Source organism: Sebastes umbrosus, chromosome 23, assembly GCF_015220745.1.
Source record: "Sebastes umbrosus isolate fSebUmb1 chromosome 23, fSebUmb1.pri, whole genome shotgun sequence".
Classification (NCBI taxonomy): Eukaryota; Metazoa; Chordata; class Actinopteri; order Perciformes; family Sebastidae; genus Sebastes; species Sebastes umbrosus.
This window is the reverse complement of record NC_051291.1, coordinates 921,493-939,617: the sequence shown is the minus strand read 5'-3', so window position 1 is coordinate 939,617 and position 18,125 is coordinate 921,493. Positions and strand designations below refer to the sequence as shown.

Sequence of the window (18,125 nt, the reverse complement as noted above, 5' to 3'; positions counted from 1 at the left end):
GCAGACACATCTACAGTCTTACTTTGTACAGTGCTGGTCTGACTGGCTGTCTGAGGTCCAGGTCTTGTTCTGGTCTGACTGGCTGTCTGAGGTCCAGGTCTTGTTCTGGATCTGGACATCGGCTCCTCCACAGAAGCATGACTCCTCTTCTTCTCTCTGTGGAGACATTACTTTATTACTAAAATCATTTGTTGATTGTTGGTGAAGAATATCCAGACTTGTCCGACACTGAAGCTCAGATGGTCTCAGAGAAGAGTTAAAGTGTTGGTAGTGAATTCAGCATTCAGTCTGTGATGAAATGTTCCTTTATTTCAACTCTCCTGCTTTAATAAACAAGAATTAGCTGCTTTTCCTGTCTGACTGTCTTATTAAACATTTAGTGATCTGGCTGAAGTTTCTTTATTAAAGAGGAACAATGGACATTTTAAAACATTGATATTATTTTGGAGGCAAAATAACTATATAAACTATATAACTATATAAACTATATAAAGAACTGCAACTTGCTCATGTACGCACATATTGAGAGGACGCTCCGGGAAACCACGAGGTGGCAGCGTCATCACGGTAAACAGTAACTTTCTGTCAGTGGTGATATGAATGGAGTATAGTATCTCAACATTTACAATATAAATAAACATGCTGTTACTTTCTGAATCTATTTTATGTGTTAAAGGGACTATTTGTTACTTTCAGAATGTCTTGTTAACAGCTTCACCTGTGGCCGTTAAGTCAACTAAAGTCAGCGTCCTGTTGCTGGCGCTTGTCCTCGCTCTACATAGACATGAAGGAGCATCACTCAACACAGTGAGGAGACACACGTCAGCTAAAAGCACAATATCACTCTATATTTCAGCTGCTTGGCAGTAATGTTAGCTGACCAGACCAAGGTCTCTCCATGAATCAATGCTGATCCTAGTGTTGGCTTTTCCCGCCTCAGCCTCCGACCGCGGCCGGAGGAACAGGGGAGACGCCGGAGTTTTGGTCGGAGACGATAACGTTTCTCTCTGCGGAGCCCCGTCACTTCACAAGACACGGGAAACCTCTGTTGGTCTGGAGGAGCTGCAGCAGTTATTTCTGCACAAACGTCCACTGAACATTCACTAGATATTCTCAGAGCTAAACTAACTCTTCTGCAGTGTGGAGCAGCAGCATGCACGTGAGAGGTGGAGCGAGACAGCAGGAACGCGCACGGTGTGTGAGTGAAGGTAGGCAGGTAGAGGAGGACAGACTCATATGCGAGCGCTCATTGGATCCCGACCCGGTAGATTTATACGTGCAAAAATCTAATCTCTCCGTTCCAGTGGACAACACCTGCATAAACTATAACTACTGGAAGACTAAAAGAAGTCAGAGAGGTCTGACACAGTCTCCCTGTTTTATAAGTGTTTATTGTTATCACAGAAAATAAATTAAAGAAGTGACAGCATGTTTATTTATATTGTAAATGTTGAGGTTCTATTCTCCGTTCATATCACCACCGACAGGCAGTCACTGTTTACCGTCATGACGCTGCCACCTCGTGGTTTCCTGGCGCGCCCTCTCAATATGAGCGTACATGAGCAAGTTGCAGTATTTTTTCCATCATGTTATTTAGCCTCCAGAATTATATCAATGATTTAAAAATGTCCGTTGTTGCCCTTTAATACAAGCTCAACATTTTCTGCAGCTACTTCACAGTAAAAGTCCTCCATTAAAGAGAGCTGATTACGTCCTTTACTGATTCACAGTCACTTTGGGCAGCTTAGTTTGAGTTAGTTAGGTTTGAACTGAGGTTAGAAGTGGTCTAAATATTGAGGTGACCAGCAGTCTGAGACACACAGCATGTAACTCTGGTGTCTTGATGTTCATTTTTAATGTCAACATGTTTTCTGTCACTTTCTACTGTCAACTATCAAATGAAGACATGAATTCAAATATTCTAAAAACAGAAGTGGTACAAATCTTCATCTGACCATTTCATGTCAGCAGATAGTTTTACACCAGAGATGTTTGTTCTTGACCTTCAGAAACAAGATGTGGTGCAGAGAATCTAAACTCAAGGTCCACTTACAAATAGTCCAAAGCTTTCAACTGAAAGCTCTGGATCATTAGTAAGTGGACCTTTGAGCAGATGTTTCCTTCACCATATTTTACACATGTAGTGAAAGAACAAACTCAAACCATCAACACATATGATCAAGGTGAGCAAATATTTTATACAGATGATTTTTCACCACGTGTGCACAGTTCTGATGTGCACTGATTCAAGATGACACCCAGTAGGTCCTAACAGCTGATTCTAGGAGGAGTCAAACCAACTACAGATTTAGAGGACCAATGGGAGAAACTGAATGACACATTTGAAGCTCATTCTTCTAGATTTTGAAGTCACAGATCTTTAGACCATTTCACAGTTGTGAATGAAACATTACATTCAATGAAAACATGATTTAAATTGATGATAAATTGTGAAATGGAGGTTCTCAGGTGTTTTGTTACAGAAATACAATCAGTAGTTTGTGGCTATAAAACCCAGACTAAGATCCATCTGAGGTTGAAACAGTATCTGCACTAATAGTTCTGCATCAGGAATATAATCTGTTAGCAGAACATTTAGTCTTCATCCTCAATGCATCATCATCCATCAGGTCAGTGCACAGTAGAAACAGTCTCTTACTTTGACTCTGAGGGTCCAGGTTCATTACTGAAGTCAGAATAACACCTTTGGACCGTCACTCTTCATAGACAGACAGCTGGGTACTGGAGACTCTGCTCTCGGTCTGGACTGAACTCTGCAAACACCAAGATGATTTTATTCACATCACATGAATCCTTGATAAACTCTCTGATGACAAAGACATTTCAGTAGCTCTAAACACACAAACTACTGCTACTGTCAATAATGTGCTTTAAAGTTTGTATTAGTCCTCTTAGATTACAGCTGTTCTGGGTGACTGACAGCTGTCACAGATACAAAGAGTGTAATGGAAAATGACATTGTATGTAATGATGTCTCTTTATGCAACAGTGGAGAGTTCCTGTCTGTGTGCTCTTCGTCTCATGTAGTGGGAAAGTACTGAGTGTTGACTTTTACCTGGGACACTGTCTGAGTAAAACAACTCTTTTCTCACAGTCCCTGTTGTAGATTTCTATATAATCACATTGTAATAATCTCCTGCAGTGCACTCTTCTGCAGACTTTGTGTGACTCTGTATAACCAGTGCCTCTTCTTGCAAGAATAAAATACAACAAAGACATTCAATCTGTTTGAGATCCTTATTTCAACGTTCATTAGGACTCAGCTTGGAATATTGACGAGAATTTCCATTACAATTTGGCATTGGTCGGCAGATTCCGTGAAGATCGTCCTGAGATGACAGGGGACCGGTGACTGATCATCCAACTTGCCTGTACCTTGACAAGTTAAGAGACGACAGGACCGATCCCAGCGACTCCTGACCGTCTCTACTGGATCCAAAAGGACCTGATTGAGTCCAACAAATCAACTATTAACCGGGTGAGACGTTGAAATTCTGATGTCTTTTATCATTGATAATAACGATATTGAAAACCAGTATAATATAAATAATTAAATAGAACATTGAAATTGAGGTTTCTTGAGTTTCATAATAATTTCCACTTGTCTAGTAATAACTGGATTGTTGTGGATTTGGGGTTTAAGTATATTCCTGATGTGATTTGAGATTCTTTGTGGCATTTTTGTCCTCCATAGAGCAAGTGATAAAAAAGGAGAACTGGAAAATAGAAATGGATGTTCAAAATTAAATTAGTTTTGAACGTTGTAGTTTCTTGACCTAAGAAGTTTTGTGTTGGTGGCTGTTGTTCACGCACAGTGCTTCAAAGAAAACATATGTATGAAGCATATGAAGCAATTGGTTGAAGCAATGTCGAAGTCTGTTGACTCAGAGAGAAGGGAAAGTGACCGCACCTGAAGCGAGATTCATTCCGCCTTACAGCTTTATCTTCGTTAAGCTATAGTAACCTAGACCTCACGAGGGACGCCCCGTGTTGTAAAGTGACGTGTACACGTACCCTGAAAGTCCAGAATGGGATCAGGGAAGAGTAAAAACCTCAGGAATCTCCACATGAGGGAGGATGTATTCGATGCCATGAGATCAAATACGGAGAGGAAAGCATAGAATGTGTTTCTACACGGATTAAAGATTATGGGGGTCCTCCTGGAGGCTCACCTTCAGCATAAATCAATTGGAGAAGCTAGGGAACGATTTAGAGGAAATTAGAAAAACATACATCTGGGACTTCGGTTCCTTTGCAAACTCTTCTATTACCACCATGTCTGCCCCACTATTCTTTACAAAACAAAGGATCTGTTGAATAAGAAGTGTTTGTATATTTTGTATTGCTCAACTTATAATGCCATATATGTCATATTGTGTTGAGATTGGGGAAATGTATATAAAAACAAATATAGATCCGATAATTAAATCCAGAAAAGAGCTTTAGAATAAATACATAAAGCTTCTTACCGTGAACTACAATCCATTATTCATAAAGTCAGGTATCTTAAAATGTTGGGATATTGTGCGTGTAAAGACATTAGAAATCCTATTTCAAGTTAGGAATAAAGCCTTCCTGTTAGTAAAAAAAAACAAAAAAAAAAACATTTTACACATTTAAACCGTTCCTACCCCTGGTTCCCTTGCTCCTAATGTACTGTATGTTTCATTCGAATTTGCAGACAGGGTGCAGTTGTTTTTTAGGTCAATCTGCCAAGCTGCATCATCACTCGTAATTCCACTTGTTTCTCTAGTGCAACACACTACCCCCTGTAGGAATGCTGCCAAACTGAATCTGACAAATATCCCCCTTAAAAACAAGCTTCACAAGTTACAAATCCTATTGGCAACTATCCAATGATTCAATAGTCTCTAAAGGGTTGGGATTGGTTCTCTTGGTTGTCATCCTCTTGGAAGGGTCTCTTGGTCAAGGCAGGGATAACTGCTGATATCATTTTTTGTTTTCCTGTCTTGCATTGTGCCCTGTTTGAGATCTGTAGTTACCAGAATGATATCACAGACCATGGTCCACTATGTTCCTCTTTCTCAGACTGCAGGCCTGCAGCCTGACTTGTTCCCTAAACTCCTGACTATCAAGATGATTCTGATTCTGATGATTCTGAGTGTTAAATCAAAGCAATGACTTGGATTTTTTACTCTCTCAAGGTTTACTTGTTTAGTGTTTGCGACTTTAGTGAATTTTCAATCAATGTATCTTGATATTAAAGGTTGTAGGATTAAATAGTAAAAGTGTATCTCTTTAAGATGAACTTGTATCCTGCAAGACTGATGAAAAAAAAAAAAATGAAATGGTTTTATGATTTATGATTTACTTCTTTACTTAGATTTTGTTCCATTTATTTCTTATTCTATTATCTATCTTGTTTCATTGTATAAGAATGAAGATTGACTTTATATTAAGTTTAAAATCTAGTGTGTGATGTCATTTAATCAGTGTGTTTGGTTATATTTGAAACTTAATCAGGTAAATCACCCTACATCACCCTGAAGATGATCAGTTTTGGACGGACGGGGCAATATGGGTTTTCCCTCTTTTGTCATCTGAGGTTTTACCTTTGTCCTGTCCAGATGGAGTAGTTAGCCGCCTCTGGGTCTTTTTGCTCCATTTCCTGTAAAACCGAGTGGAGTTTTGCCATTTGTCAGTAGGTGCATGTGACCTGCGACCTCTGTCAAAGAGCTCTCTAAACCTTTACAGGGTTTGGGAGGTCTACCAGTACTTGGGTAATTTTTCCTTGGGATGCCTTAATTGGCTTGAGACGGAACTCGTAGGTCATTGCTAGAGGTTAAGGTGAGCCTTTTGATAATCATGTATCATATATGCAACTAAATGAATACTTATTCACAGTATTGCTTTCGATACTTTCTGTGATGTATTACTATGATGATAATAATTTGAATCTTGATGAATTATTATGTCTGATGGAGCACTATCCAGATAATCATATGTACATACTGTTCTGTTGATCAATAGAATGATCAAAGGGAGGAAATGTAATGGAAAATGACATTGTATGTAATGATGTCTCTTATGCAACAGTGGAGAGTTCCTGTCTGTGTGCTCTTCGTCTCATGTAATGGGAAAGTACTGAGTGTTGACTTTTACTGGGACACTGTCTGAGTAAAACAACTCCTTTTCCTCAACAGTCCCTGTTGTAGATTTCTATATAATCACATTGTAATAATCTCCTGCAGTGCACTCTTCTGCAGACTTTGTGTGACTCTGTATAACCAGTGCCTCTTCTTGCAAGAATAAAATACAACAAAGACATTTCATCTGTTTGAGTCCTTATTTCAACGTTCATTAGGACTCATCTCGGAATATTGACAGAATTTCCATTCCAAGAGGAAGAACAAATTAATTCTTTCTGTCAACTAAAAGTTTGTTAAACTTCAGTTAACAAATACATTTTAGTAGAAATTTTAAAAATAGAAAACAAAATAAACAGAAAATTGGTAGAGGAAAGAGAAAATGAGTCCTATAAATGAGTTAGTAGCAGCTCTCTTACTTTGACTCTGAGGTCCAGGTTCATTACTGGAAGTTCAGAATAGCACCTTTAGACTGATCACTCTTCAATAGACAGACAGCCGGAGACTAGAGACTCTGCTCTGTCCTCCTCTTCCTCCATCTTCTGATCTGAAGTCAGTCTGAGAAGGTCAAACAGAAACACTGACTGTGAACATGTAACGGAAACAAGTTAGTACAAGGAAGTAACACACACCCTCTCTCTCTAACGCACACACACACACCACACACGTATACAGTATAATAAAACCAGCCAGCGCTCCACCTGTGTCACATTCTCTTTTAACCTCTCTGCTTGTTTTCTTGGCTTACAGCAGGTTTAATGAGGATTATTCAGCCAGTCTGACTTTGTGTTCACAGAAGAATCAACTGTTGAGTTCATTCTAACATTTCTCTCCTCTACAGTCCACAGGGAGGAAACTGACTCAGACACTTTGAGAGTGAAGTAATACAATGTTGATTAACACTCACCCTGCTTCAGTCTTCAGTCTTCAGTCTTCAGTCTTCTGCTCCGTTATCTCTAAATGGAGTCTGGAGCTGAACTGAACTAAACACTTCCCCTTTCAGGGTTTCCTTCCTCTGTCCTCATGAGCCTGCGTCACACCGTCAGTGCAGCTCCTCCTCTCTCCATTTACAGGAAATCAACTGAGTTCATCTGTGTGTGTGTGTGTGTGTGTGTGTGTGTGTGTGCATGTGTGTTCACAGCCATTTAACATGATGTGTTCATAAGAATCTCTCTTGGCTTGAACAGGCTGAATTAACCCTCTGAGACCCACAATAGACCCGATTTAGTCTTCTTTAGAGTGTCCAGGGGGTCTTTAGGGGGTCCAGGGGTCTTTAGGGATCCAGGGGGTCTTTAGGGGGAGATAGCAGGTCAGCAGTAGATGTCACATAGAAGTGGTGAACATCATCTGAAAGCTGGAGATTAATCTGAGATGCTGCTCAGCGCTGTGTGTCAAGTTGTTCTAGTCATAAATCAGAAATAAACATGAATTAATTACTTTAATAAATAGTGAAAGTGTATCAGGGTTTAGAGCATTATAATAGAAGTATATGATGGTCATCTCCATGCTCTGTAATGTCTCAGAAGTTGTTGCAGTAGTTGTTGGGTTGATTCCATTTGTTTCCACAGATTTGGTGCTAAATTTAACCATTTTTTTTTTTAACCACTGGAGAATTGATAAAAAAGATCAATAATCCCTCCAGATTACACACATTAAGACACCAAGACCTAGATTTCTGCATGTTTCTGCGGTTGGATGGCGAGCACTTCTGTTGTGTAAACTGCTCAGAACCCCCTCATAGTCAATCTAGCTAGGAAAGCCATCAATCCTCTGAATTAGGCCGGCACAATAAGATTAAAAGTTGCGGCCGGCAAGGAATTGTGGGGTCTGAATTATCTCCTTTCCTTTGGTATAAAGATGCTCCAGTGTATCCTCTGCTAAAGGAGATAATAAAGGAAGCATTGAAGCTCCTTTCCTCAGCATTTAGAGGATTCTAACAGCTCTCATCACGGCTGCTACTGAGATACTTCCGGGTCATTTCACTCCGTTAGGAACCTTCCTGAGAGAAGAAGACTGTTTCGAACCGCAGCCCGGATCGGAATTGGGCCGATAAGTCGTCGGACAGCGAGTCCCGCGAGAGTATATGCAAGTTTTTGCAGATCTCAATCAGATTTCGCATTTTTGCGGCTCCCTTCTAGACACGACCTTTTGCAACGGCTGAGTGGGCGTTTCCATTTACGGAGCAGAGCCAGAGTTGCCAAGTCGGCTTTATCTCAGTGACTTTGAGGCTTGTTTTCCTGAAAAGGCCTCACTAATTTGGTAGTCGTGGGGAGCGTTTTTTTGGCTTGTGTCTAAAGTGTAGTTGTTTATTTGGGCTCCTGTCTCTCTCCTTTATACCGCTCTAGTTTTGTCCCACACAGATGGCTGACAGTCGCTGACAGTCACTCACCGTCGCCACTCAGAGTTTTGTTGTGAGACAAATGTTGATGGGTTTGATGGAGTTTAGCTAACAATACCAGGTACTAAGTGGCAAACAAAGAACAGGAACCAAGAGTGGAGTTAAAGTTTGGATTCGCCCTCAAGTGGGCGACGATTCAAAGGCAGATTTGACGTTTCTCTAAGTGTGATATAATAACCATCAATGCCGATCTGGTTCAACATGCTCGCACTGAAACACATAAAAGAAAACGCAGCTCCGTTCTCTTCAGGCGAGGCTTCGACTCACGGTCTTTGCAAAAATGAAACGAAATGCAAAAATTTAATTAAATGTATACAACTTCTTTTAGTTCAGGTTGACAAGAAAGTCAACTGAACTAAAGTAACAAGCTAAAAATTAATAAAATGTTTCAACCTCTTTAAGTTCAGAACAAGGTTTTCTTAGATTAGATTCCATCTTTTCTAGGTAACTGACAGCTGTCACATGACCCGGCTCATGAGCCATGACAAGAGAGGTGTAAAAGTTTATTATTAAACATACAATAACCAATCAATGCATGAATGAATGAATCAGTGTGATCAGTGTGTCAGCAGATGGATGAGTGGTTGTGTGGTGAATGAAGGGTGTAAAACCTGATCTAGTAACACAGCCGAAGCAACCAAACAAGAACATGGTGGTGTAGGAATGGAGAGATCTCAGCTTCATCTTTAAATCATGTTCATAAATCTATTTAGTATAAAACTGAAGTAGTTTTTTCTGTTTTGTTTTCTTTTTACAGATTTATACAAATAAAATTCTTTGAATGATCAGGATGAAAAATTATTCTGTCTGTTGCACAATAAAAAAATAATTTCAGCGTTTTCCTGCGTTGCAACTGTGCAACTCTTTTTCATAATCCCAACACAGATGGTATCCAGAGATGACACATCTTATTGCTCAGTTAGTACAATGTGAAGCACAGTTTTAAAATGTATTAATATTATCATATGAGTTACATTTCTTTATCTTGATGTTTCTTCTGATATTCATACTAAAGGTGTGAACGGTTCACTGTGTTTTTACAGAAAAGAGCGAAGGACGTGCTGGATTTAGAAATACAATCACAACTTGTAAAGTGATTAAAATGTGTTTTTTATTTAGCAGCAGATGTTCAGAAGAGTCTTTGTGGAGTCTTTAAAACAGCTCTAAGTGTTGCTGATGAAGGACTTTATCAGAGAATAGTCTGCTTAGCTCTGTGACTGGAGTTTAAAGGTCCATGAGAGGCACAAACTGGAGCTACTGGGACTGTAACGTCTACTAGAACAGGGTTCTCAACCTTTTGCAACTGAAGGCCCACTTGTGATTGTCAAAACATTTTCCGAGGACCACCTTCCCAAATAAATGAGTAACAAAACCTAACATGTTTATACAACAGATAATAAAGTGGGCTGTAGATATGTGTTATGCCACTGTCAGCTGTATGACCAAAATACATATTCTGCTCACCCTCAGTGAGACACTTGGGCTTGCCTCTGGGAGATGATGAGTTTGTTCCTTGCCTTTGATTTGGTGACAGTCACAATGGAAAACCCTGACTCACATAAATAGGTGGTGGTGAAAGGCAACAGAAATTTGATTGCCCGTTTGACAGAGAGGGATATTGACTGGCAGCCAGTAATCCAGAATGAAGCAAGGTCTACTTGTGTGAGCTGAAGCTTCAGGCTGCTGTCTGCTGATAGTTCCATCACTTCATTTTCCAACACAGTGGAGAGAGTCTTCTGAAGCAGGATCCACAGAGAAAGGGTCCAAAACTCCAAAGGTTTCCATCTCGTGCATCTTCTGGGAAGTAGTCTGTAAACTTTCCTGACAACTGAGTCAAATGCTGGGTTATAACACTGGATATGTTGACATGAGGAGTGGCTTCCAAAGTTTTCACTGAGGAGTGGAAAACACGTCAAATCGTCCCTCCTTGACTCTTCTGTTCCACAGAATACGTTTTTTCTTGAAGCCCTCAATTTTGTCTGTCTGTTTCTGCCTTGCATTGATATATTGAGCTGATTTAACTGGTCAGATAGATCTGATAAGTAGGCCAGTTTTGCACAAAAGTTCCCATCAGTGTAATGCTCAGCAAGAGGGGAGTGCTGCTCTTCCACAAATGTGTGCACTTCTTCCTCTCAGTTCAAAAAGGCGATTAAGCACATGTCCCCTTGAAAGCCACCTTACTTCACTGTGGTACAACAGATCTGCAAATGATCTGCATCAAGTCTTTCACACAAAGCAGCAAAACACCTTGAGTTGAGTGCATTTTTCTTAATATAGTTAACAGTTTTCACAGCCACGTTCATGACTTCATGCAGTTCTGGTGACATCTGCTTTGTAGCTAGACTTTCCCGATGTAAGAAACAGTGCGTCCTCTCCTGGATCTGTTTGACAACACCACGATGTCTTCCCGTCATTGATGCAGCGCCGTCTGTGCAAACACCTGTACAGTATTTCCAATCAAGACCTTTTTCGGTGAAGTAATCATCAAGGCAGCGCATTACATGATCTGCCGTTGTTCTTGTTGGAAGCTCCTTGCAAAACAATAGATCCTCGTGAAGATTACTGTCCTTGCAGTATCTTACAAAAACGAACAATAAAGCGGCATTGCTAACGTCAGTCGACTCGTCCAGCTGTATGGCAAAGTATGGGCTTGCCTTTATTCCTTCCAGAAGTTGGCATTTGATGTCATCACTCATGTCTACAATTCTACATGCAGTTTTCTCTCCCTGCTGAGGAACACTGTCACTTTCATTTACTGTGTGAGATGTTAAAGAGGTTCTGTTGAAATACTAATATGACAGAATAGCTGGCAGTCTCATCTTTACTACGATGATGAGTTCACTGTCCAGAGCAGTAACAGATATTAGTTCATCTTAAATGTGGACAGAAAACCACAGAAACATGTTGAAGTTTTAAAAAGTGAAGTGTCCGTTAACACTAACGTTAGCTACGTTTCTTTGTTCATATCACAAAGTTAGATAACTTATTTTAAAATGAGTTAACTCAAAATACTTAAACATTGATGGAATAAATAAACTTGTTTTGTCTTCAAAAAGAAAGAAACTAGAATTCCCGCCTCACGGTTGTCTGCCCCCCCAACCAGTCAAGTTACAGTTTACATCCACGTCTGCCCAAAATGTCATCACTTCATCATTTCATCATAATTAACATCTGTGTGAAAGTGTCATAATTAGCAGATGAATTCTTGAGTTATGGTTAAAATGTGTTTTCTGAGGACACGGTGACCTTTGACCTTTGACCACCAAACTCTAATCAGGTCATACTTGAGTCCAAGTGGACGTTTGTGAAACTTGTGTGCCGAGTTTAATTTCAAATCCAGTTTCCATCATTTTAAATCCAGTTTAACTACATCATGATGACACTTAACCTTTATAACACCAAGTCAGTCAGGAAGAAAGCATTCACCAGCATCAGCTCAGTGTTCACTGCATCCATTCTGATAAACCTCCTTTGTGGTAAAACAGAAGGAACGGTGACATCTGCTGGCAGAAAGCAGCTCCAGCAGGAACAACAGAACATGAACGGTGGTGAGAACGACCGCTTCAACACGGATTTCTGAGGGAAGAAGCTCCACGGCGACTTTATGTGTCTGTGTTCAGTCATGTAACGTGAAAACTGGCAGAGTCACACATGAAACTGGAATCCTCCTGTACGGACATGATTAGTGAATATAAAGTCTAGAGTAACGCATGTTAATCAGTTCTGTTTGTTTATTTGACATCAAACATATTAAATATGAAGGAGCTGACTTTACACCTAAATCCAGAACGTAATCTGTTTGTAGTCAGTTGAGAAACTGAAGTGAAGCCTCGACTGAATTCAGAGTTTATCTCATTCTTTCTGTTTGTTACAAGCAAATATTATCTTCTATAATATGAGAAATGGCTGGTATTGGTTTTAATCATGGATGTATAAAGAGAACGGATCCATGTGCAATTCTATTCATTGTGTGCAATATACTCACTGTTGTTTACAGTATGGTTATATAATTCACTTTTTTTTATATTACATTCATGATCCAGATGCAATGTAGTGTTATTCTGCTGTGCATTTAGCCTGCGTATAGTCTGCATAACAATTAAATTCATCTTCAATAACAACTAGGCCTCTTCTAGAAGCTGACCTGGTGGATTGTGTTTAATAACTACTTTACCTGCATTATTATCCAACTCTGATTGTCTCTTTTCCTTTTTAAACTTCTAAACAGATATTATTGTGATGTGCTTTTCTATGATGTTCATTCACTTTGATGACAAGGCACATTCAGGCTTTTACAGACTGTTGGAAGTGAGCAACTCATCTTTCTAACAACAGCTTTATCAGCTAATAGTAAATATCTGGGAGTTATTTATCTGATGGTTAGCATGCTGTCTGTGAACCTCTGGACCAGTGCTCTGATGAAGACAGGGTCCATGTTCCTCTTCTGCAGCTGGTTGAAAAGCATGTCCACCTGTGGCATGATCTTATGGAACATGTCAGGAAAACACAGAAAGCCTCGTCTTCAAGCGTCCTCACAAAGCCCCCTGAGTCTCTGGGGATGTGTGATGTTGTCTGCTGCATGATGAGGTTCAGCTGATGCACACAGCAAAATAAGGCATATTTAAAGCCAACAGAGGGCGCTGCATGCATACACAACATTTCTTTTTATATCATCTGCCTCCCTGGTTTAACATGCATTAATCATCCTCACCAGTCAGCTTTCTTCAGACTGTCCACGTTGGCTCCTTCCTGCAGCAGGTAGCTAACACAGGCCTGGTGGCTCATGGAAGCAGCTTCGTGCAGAGGCCTCTTGTAGTCGTTGTTGTGCAGCTCCACATCCATGCACACCTGCTTTATGAGATACTGCAGCATGTCCAGGTGTCCTTCTCCTGGCAAGCAATAGTGCAGCAGGGTGTCCCAGACCGACCGAAGTGTCTCCTGCTGACAGACTGAACCTCAGAGCTGCTGATCAGTCTCTGCAGAGAGTCAACCTGTCCATCCTGAGTGAGCTTCACCAGCTGCTTTAAAGTGTTCTCATCCATGCTGGTTAGAGGTCAAAGGTTAAAGGTTAAAGGCTGCAGCACCAACTACAAAAAGTCACTTTCTGGTCAAAATGACAGAAAATAGTCAAGCTGGAAAAAATAAATAAATAAATAAAATGAAATAATAAAATAATAATAATAATAATAATAACAATAATAATATTATTAATTAAATTCTCTCCATTATTCCTGTTGCCCTTAAGTAATACATTAGAAGATTGTGTACTTTCTTAGATGTCTTTCCTAGCAGATTGTAATATTTCCATCATCTACTCCTGATATCAATTAACTTCTTTCTTTGTCATATTTGTTGCCCTTTATAAAGAACATGTTTGACAGTTTCCCGGTTTATTACAGTGCGTGCATAGTCCAGTTGGGTGCTTGTCTATTCTACGGAGTGTTTGGTTTAATCCTGTATGTCCTATTCTCAGACGGGTAATGAACCATCTCTTCCACCAGCTCCTACATGGTTCTGAATACTGTACAGATGTCTCCCTGTGTCACTAAAGTCACAGTATTCTTGCCAGGTTTTGTGCATGTAGTCCTAGTAGTTTTAACCTCTGCTTTACTTAACGGTATTTGTATGTCAATTAAGTGTCGTTTTAATGACTGTTTGGCCAATATATCTGCATTCTCATTTCCTTCCACCCCTATGTGTGCAGGAACCCAAAGGAAGGAGTGTGGATCATTCTGGCTAATAATTACTATATCCCAAAAAAATAAAGAAAAGAAAAAGAAAACAAACAACCTCATATTTTTCCAATCATATTAATTTGTCTAAGATACTGAAATAATGTTCTATAACACTCATTTAGTGAGTTCTTTGGTAGAATATGTAATGGAAATTCTGTCAATATTCCGAGATGAGTCCTAATGAACGTTGAAATAAGGATCTCAAACAGATGAAATGTCTTTGTTGTATTTTATTCTTGCAAGAAGAGGCACTGGTTATACAGAGTCACACAAAGTCTGCAGAAGAGTGCACTGCAGGAGATTATTACAATGTGATTATATAGAAATCTACAACAGGGACTGTGAGAAAAGGAGTTGTTTTACTCAGACAGTGTCCCAGTAAAAGTCAACACTCAGTACTTTCCCACTACATGAGACGAAGAGCACACAGACAGGAACTCTCCACTGTTGCATAAAGAGACATCATTACATACAATGTCATTTTCCATTACAAATATCTATTAAATCAAAGTGTACTTTAATCTCTTTGAGGCCTTCTTTCTTCCTCATATCTCCCACAATGCAACATGACATGCTCCACCGTTTCCTCTTGTCCACAGTAATCACATCTACCTGTGTCATGTTTACCTATCAGTCAGTTATCATGTCATATGCAGACGCTCTTCCTGAGGGCTCGGTTTTAATAGGGTAACTTTATTAACTTATTTAGAAATATGTGGAAGTAAACAGCAAAACTCCATCGTTCCACAGGGTGGAGCTGCGACACAAAGCAGAGCAGAAAGATCTATTTAAATGTGTTCATCTACAGTTATGTTGTCATGAACTGAACTATTCTGCAGAGGCACTTTGGGTTCAGAATATATGAATGAATAAACAAAGACAAAATCAGATGCAGGTCCAGGTGGTGAACCTCTGTGGATCATCAGGACACGGCTGATCCTCTCAACACATCCACTTTTCTGATAACTCACTCTGACAGAGATCACACCCCCTTCCAGCTGTTGAGAGAAGAAGAGAACAAAAGTCATGAATCAGTGTTCACAGAGACTCCCTTCATCAGCTGTCAGTCACTGATGCAGCACACAGTTCATTTATAAACTATCATTAGCAGAAACCAACCTCCATATCTCCGCTCACTACTCAATATCTCCAACAGGAACCGCAATTTATCTTCTAGCTAATTCATCAGTGTGGTCGTTCCTAAAGTCTGCACCTCCTCTGGTCCTCACTCATTCCAGTGTGCTGCTCCTAGTGGACTGGAACGAGTTAATAAAGACACTAAACCTCCACACCCTCATCCCGTTACCCTCCTTTAATAGCTCTATGGGCAGACCACATCATGGTTACTAAATGTAACCACGGTTCTATGAAATAAGAGCCAGTGATCTGAGGCTTCAGTCAGACTGATCTCAGAGCTGTGACAGAGATGAACTGATCAATGAGAGAACAAAGACTTTCTGATCAGAGTTGATGGTACGACAGTTTGATGGATGAGGACCACTGTCTCTATACATGATGTGATGCTGTCAGCTGTAATCCAGCTTTATTTCCTGGAGACATGAACACAACAACAACAACATCTTCTTCACATCAACTCTAACACATGATCACAACAAGCTTCTGGCTGATCTGATTGGCTGACTGTTCTCTCTCTCTGTGTGTCACCGTTCTCCTCTCACAGCTTAACGGAGGAAACACATCACAACAATACTGCTGAAACCAGCATGGACCGACTCCGACCCTCTACTGACCTCAGAGTCTCCAGTCTACAGTGTGGACTCTTCACCAGATCAGACAGCAGCTTCACATCTGAATCCTTCAGGTCGTTGACTCTCAGATCCAGCTCTCTCAGATGGGAGGGGTTGGACTTCAGAGCTGAGGCCAGAGAAGCCACAGCTGATCTCTGACAAACTGCAGCTCCACAATCTGAATAAAGAATAAATGATGAAGATAAAAATCACTTTATAATCCAATCAGATGTGTTCATCATCCAAATGTCACATCAACATTCATACACCTGTTCATGTCAACACACATCAATAACATGCTGCTGATCTCTGTGTTCATCTATGTGTGTGTGCTGAAGGATCAATATCAATGATCAGACATTATTTGTGGAACACGTTGAAACAAACAGAAACCAGAGAAATATTTCTACTTCATGAAGTAAACTTGATCAATTTAGAACCAATATTAGTTCAGAGGATCTTCTGTATCCAGATGTGACCATTTACCAACAATGATAAACATTCATTTACTTTAACAACTAACAGAGGACATTTTCTACACTTTCTTTAAGAAACACAAGTCTTTAGTGACTGCAGACTGAATTTAGTTCAAGAAACATGAAAATATGAAGAAAAGGACATTAACAACTTTATGGATGGAAGTTATGTTTGTACATAAATCAGGTTCAATTGTTAATTAAACATATAAGATATCTAACAGTAACAGAGAGTCAGTGAACTGACCTCAGAGTCTCCAGTCTACAGTGTGGACTCTCCAGAAAACCACACAGGAGCTTCACTCCTGAATCCTTCAGCTTGTTGTCACTCAGATCCAGCTCTCTCAGATGGGAGGGGTTGGACTTCAGAGCTGAGGCCAGAGGAGCACAGCTGATCTCTGACAAACTGCAGCTCCACAATCTGAATAAAGAATAAATGATGTAAGTTTAGAAGACAACGTTCCTGCTTGAAATCATTCATTGTTTAATAATGAGTTCAGAGCTGAAGAAGGTTTAGAACGTAGAAGTTTATAAAATGTAAACTCTAAACACCTGAAGCCAACAGGATGCAGGTTAAAAACTGTTAAACACAAACAGTGAAACAGAGCTCTCATTAATATTAATGACAACGTGCTGCTACTTCAATAAAGACGTAGTGACTTCACCTCTTAAACTCTGACAGCTCCACCAGTGGATCCATCTATACAAACTCATGTTGAGCAGCCAAACACAAATAAAAACCACAGAAACTGATTCAAGATTCAACTCAACATCTCAAAGTTTCTAAAGATGTCAAATATGTCAGGATGGATTTTGGGGAAATGTGAACAAAACTCATCTACAATATATATTTTAGGAATAGTGGAGTCATAAAATCAAAGCATCTTCAGTTTAAACTCTTCAGTCAGTAAAAGAATCATAAAGCTTCATAACATTTATAGAAAAGTAAATAGTGAATATATTTGTTATTGTCTGATAGCTGAAATAGAGATTATTTATTTATTCTTCATATTTATGTTTGTTTTATAATTTATTTAACATGATGAAGTCAGGTGTTGTGATATATGAAGGTTTTAAATGTGTAGCTCAACAATGCTCTGCCACAGTCAATGGACTAAACCACTGAAGAAGAAAATGGACTTTAGCATTAAGATACTCAGTGTTTTTCCTGGAGACATGAACACAACAACAACATCTTCTTCACATCAACTCTAACACATGATCACAACAAGCTTCTGGCTGATCTGATTGGCTGACTGTTCTCTCTCTCTCTGTGTGTGTCACCGTTCTCCTCTCACAGCTTAACGGAGGAAACACATCACAACAATACTGCTGAAACCAGCATGAACCGACTCCGACCCTCTACTGACCTCAGAGTCTCCAGTCTACAGTGTGGACTCTCCACAAGATCAGACAGCAGCTTCACTCCTGAATCCTTCAGGTTGTTTGCACTCAGATTCAGCTCTCTCAGATGGGAGGGGTTGGACTTCAGAGCTGAGATCAGAGAAGCACAGCTGATCTCTGACAACCTGCAGTTCCACAATCTGAATAAAGAATAAATGATGAAGATAAAAATCACTTTATAATCCAGTCAGATGTGTTCAGGTTTTAAATGTGTAGCTCAACATCACTATGTCCTA

General features: G+C 39.8%; 1 protein-coding gene and 1 long non-coding RNA gene across 2 annotated transcripts in view; both read right to left on the bottom strand.

The window, feature by feature from the left end:
- Positions 1-18,125, bottom strand: part of LOC119482581 (NACHT, LRR and PYD domains-containing protein 14-like) — a gene marked incomplete at its 5' end in the record, with an annotated part of 158,976 nt that overhangs the window by 63,947 nt on the left and 76,904 nt on the right. The window contains one exon of the mRNA XM_037760253.1: positions 16,733-16,906. Coding sequence (XP_037616181.1) covers positions 16,733-16,906 — 174 coding nt within the window. The remainder of the gene's footprint in view (positions 1-16,732; positions 16,907-18,125) is intronic.
- On the bottom strand, positions 6,586-7,338 carry LOC119482596. Its single transcript, XR_005205465.1, has 2 exons — positions 7,036-7,338; positions 6,586-6,686 (listed from the first exon to the last, which is right to left on the bottom strand). It is a non-coding gene; the product is annotated as an uncharacterized LOC119482596 (long non-coding RNA).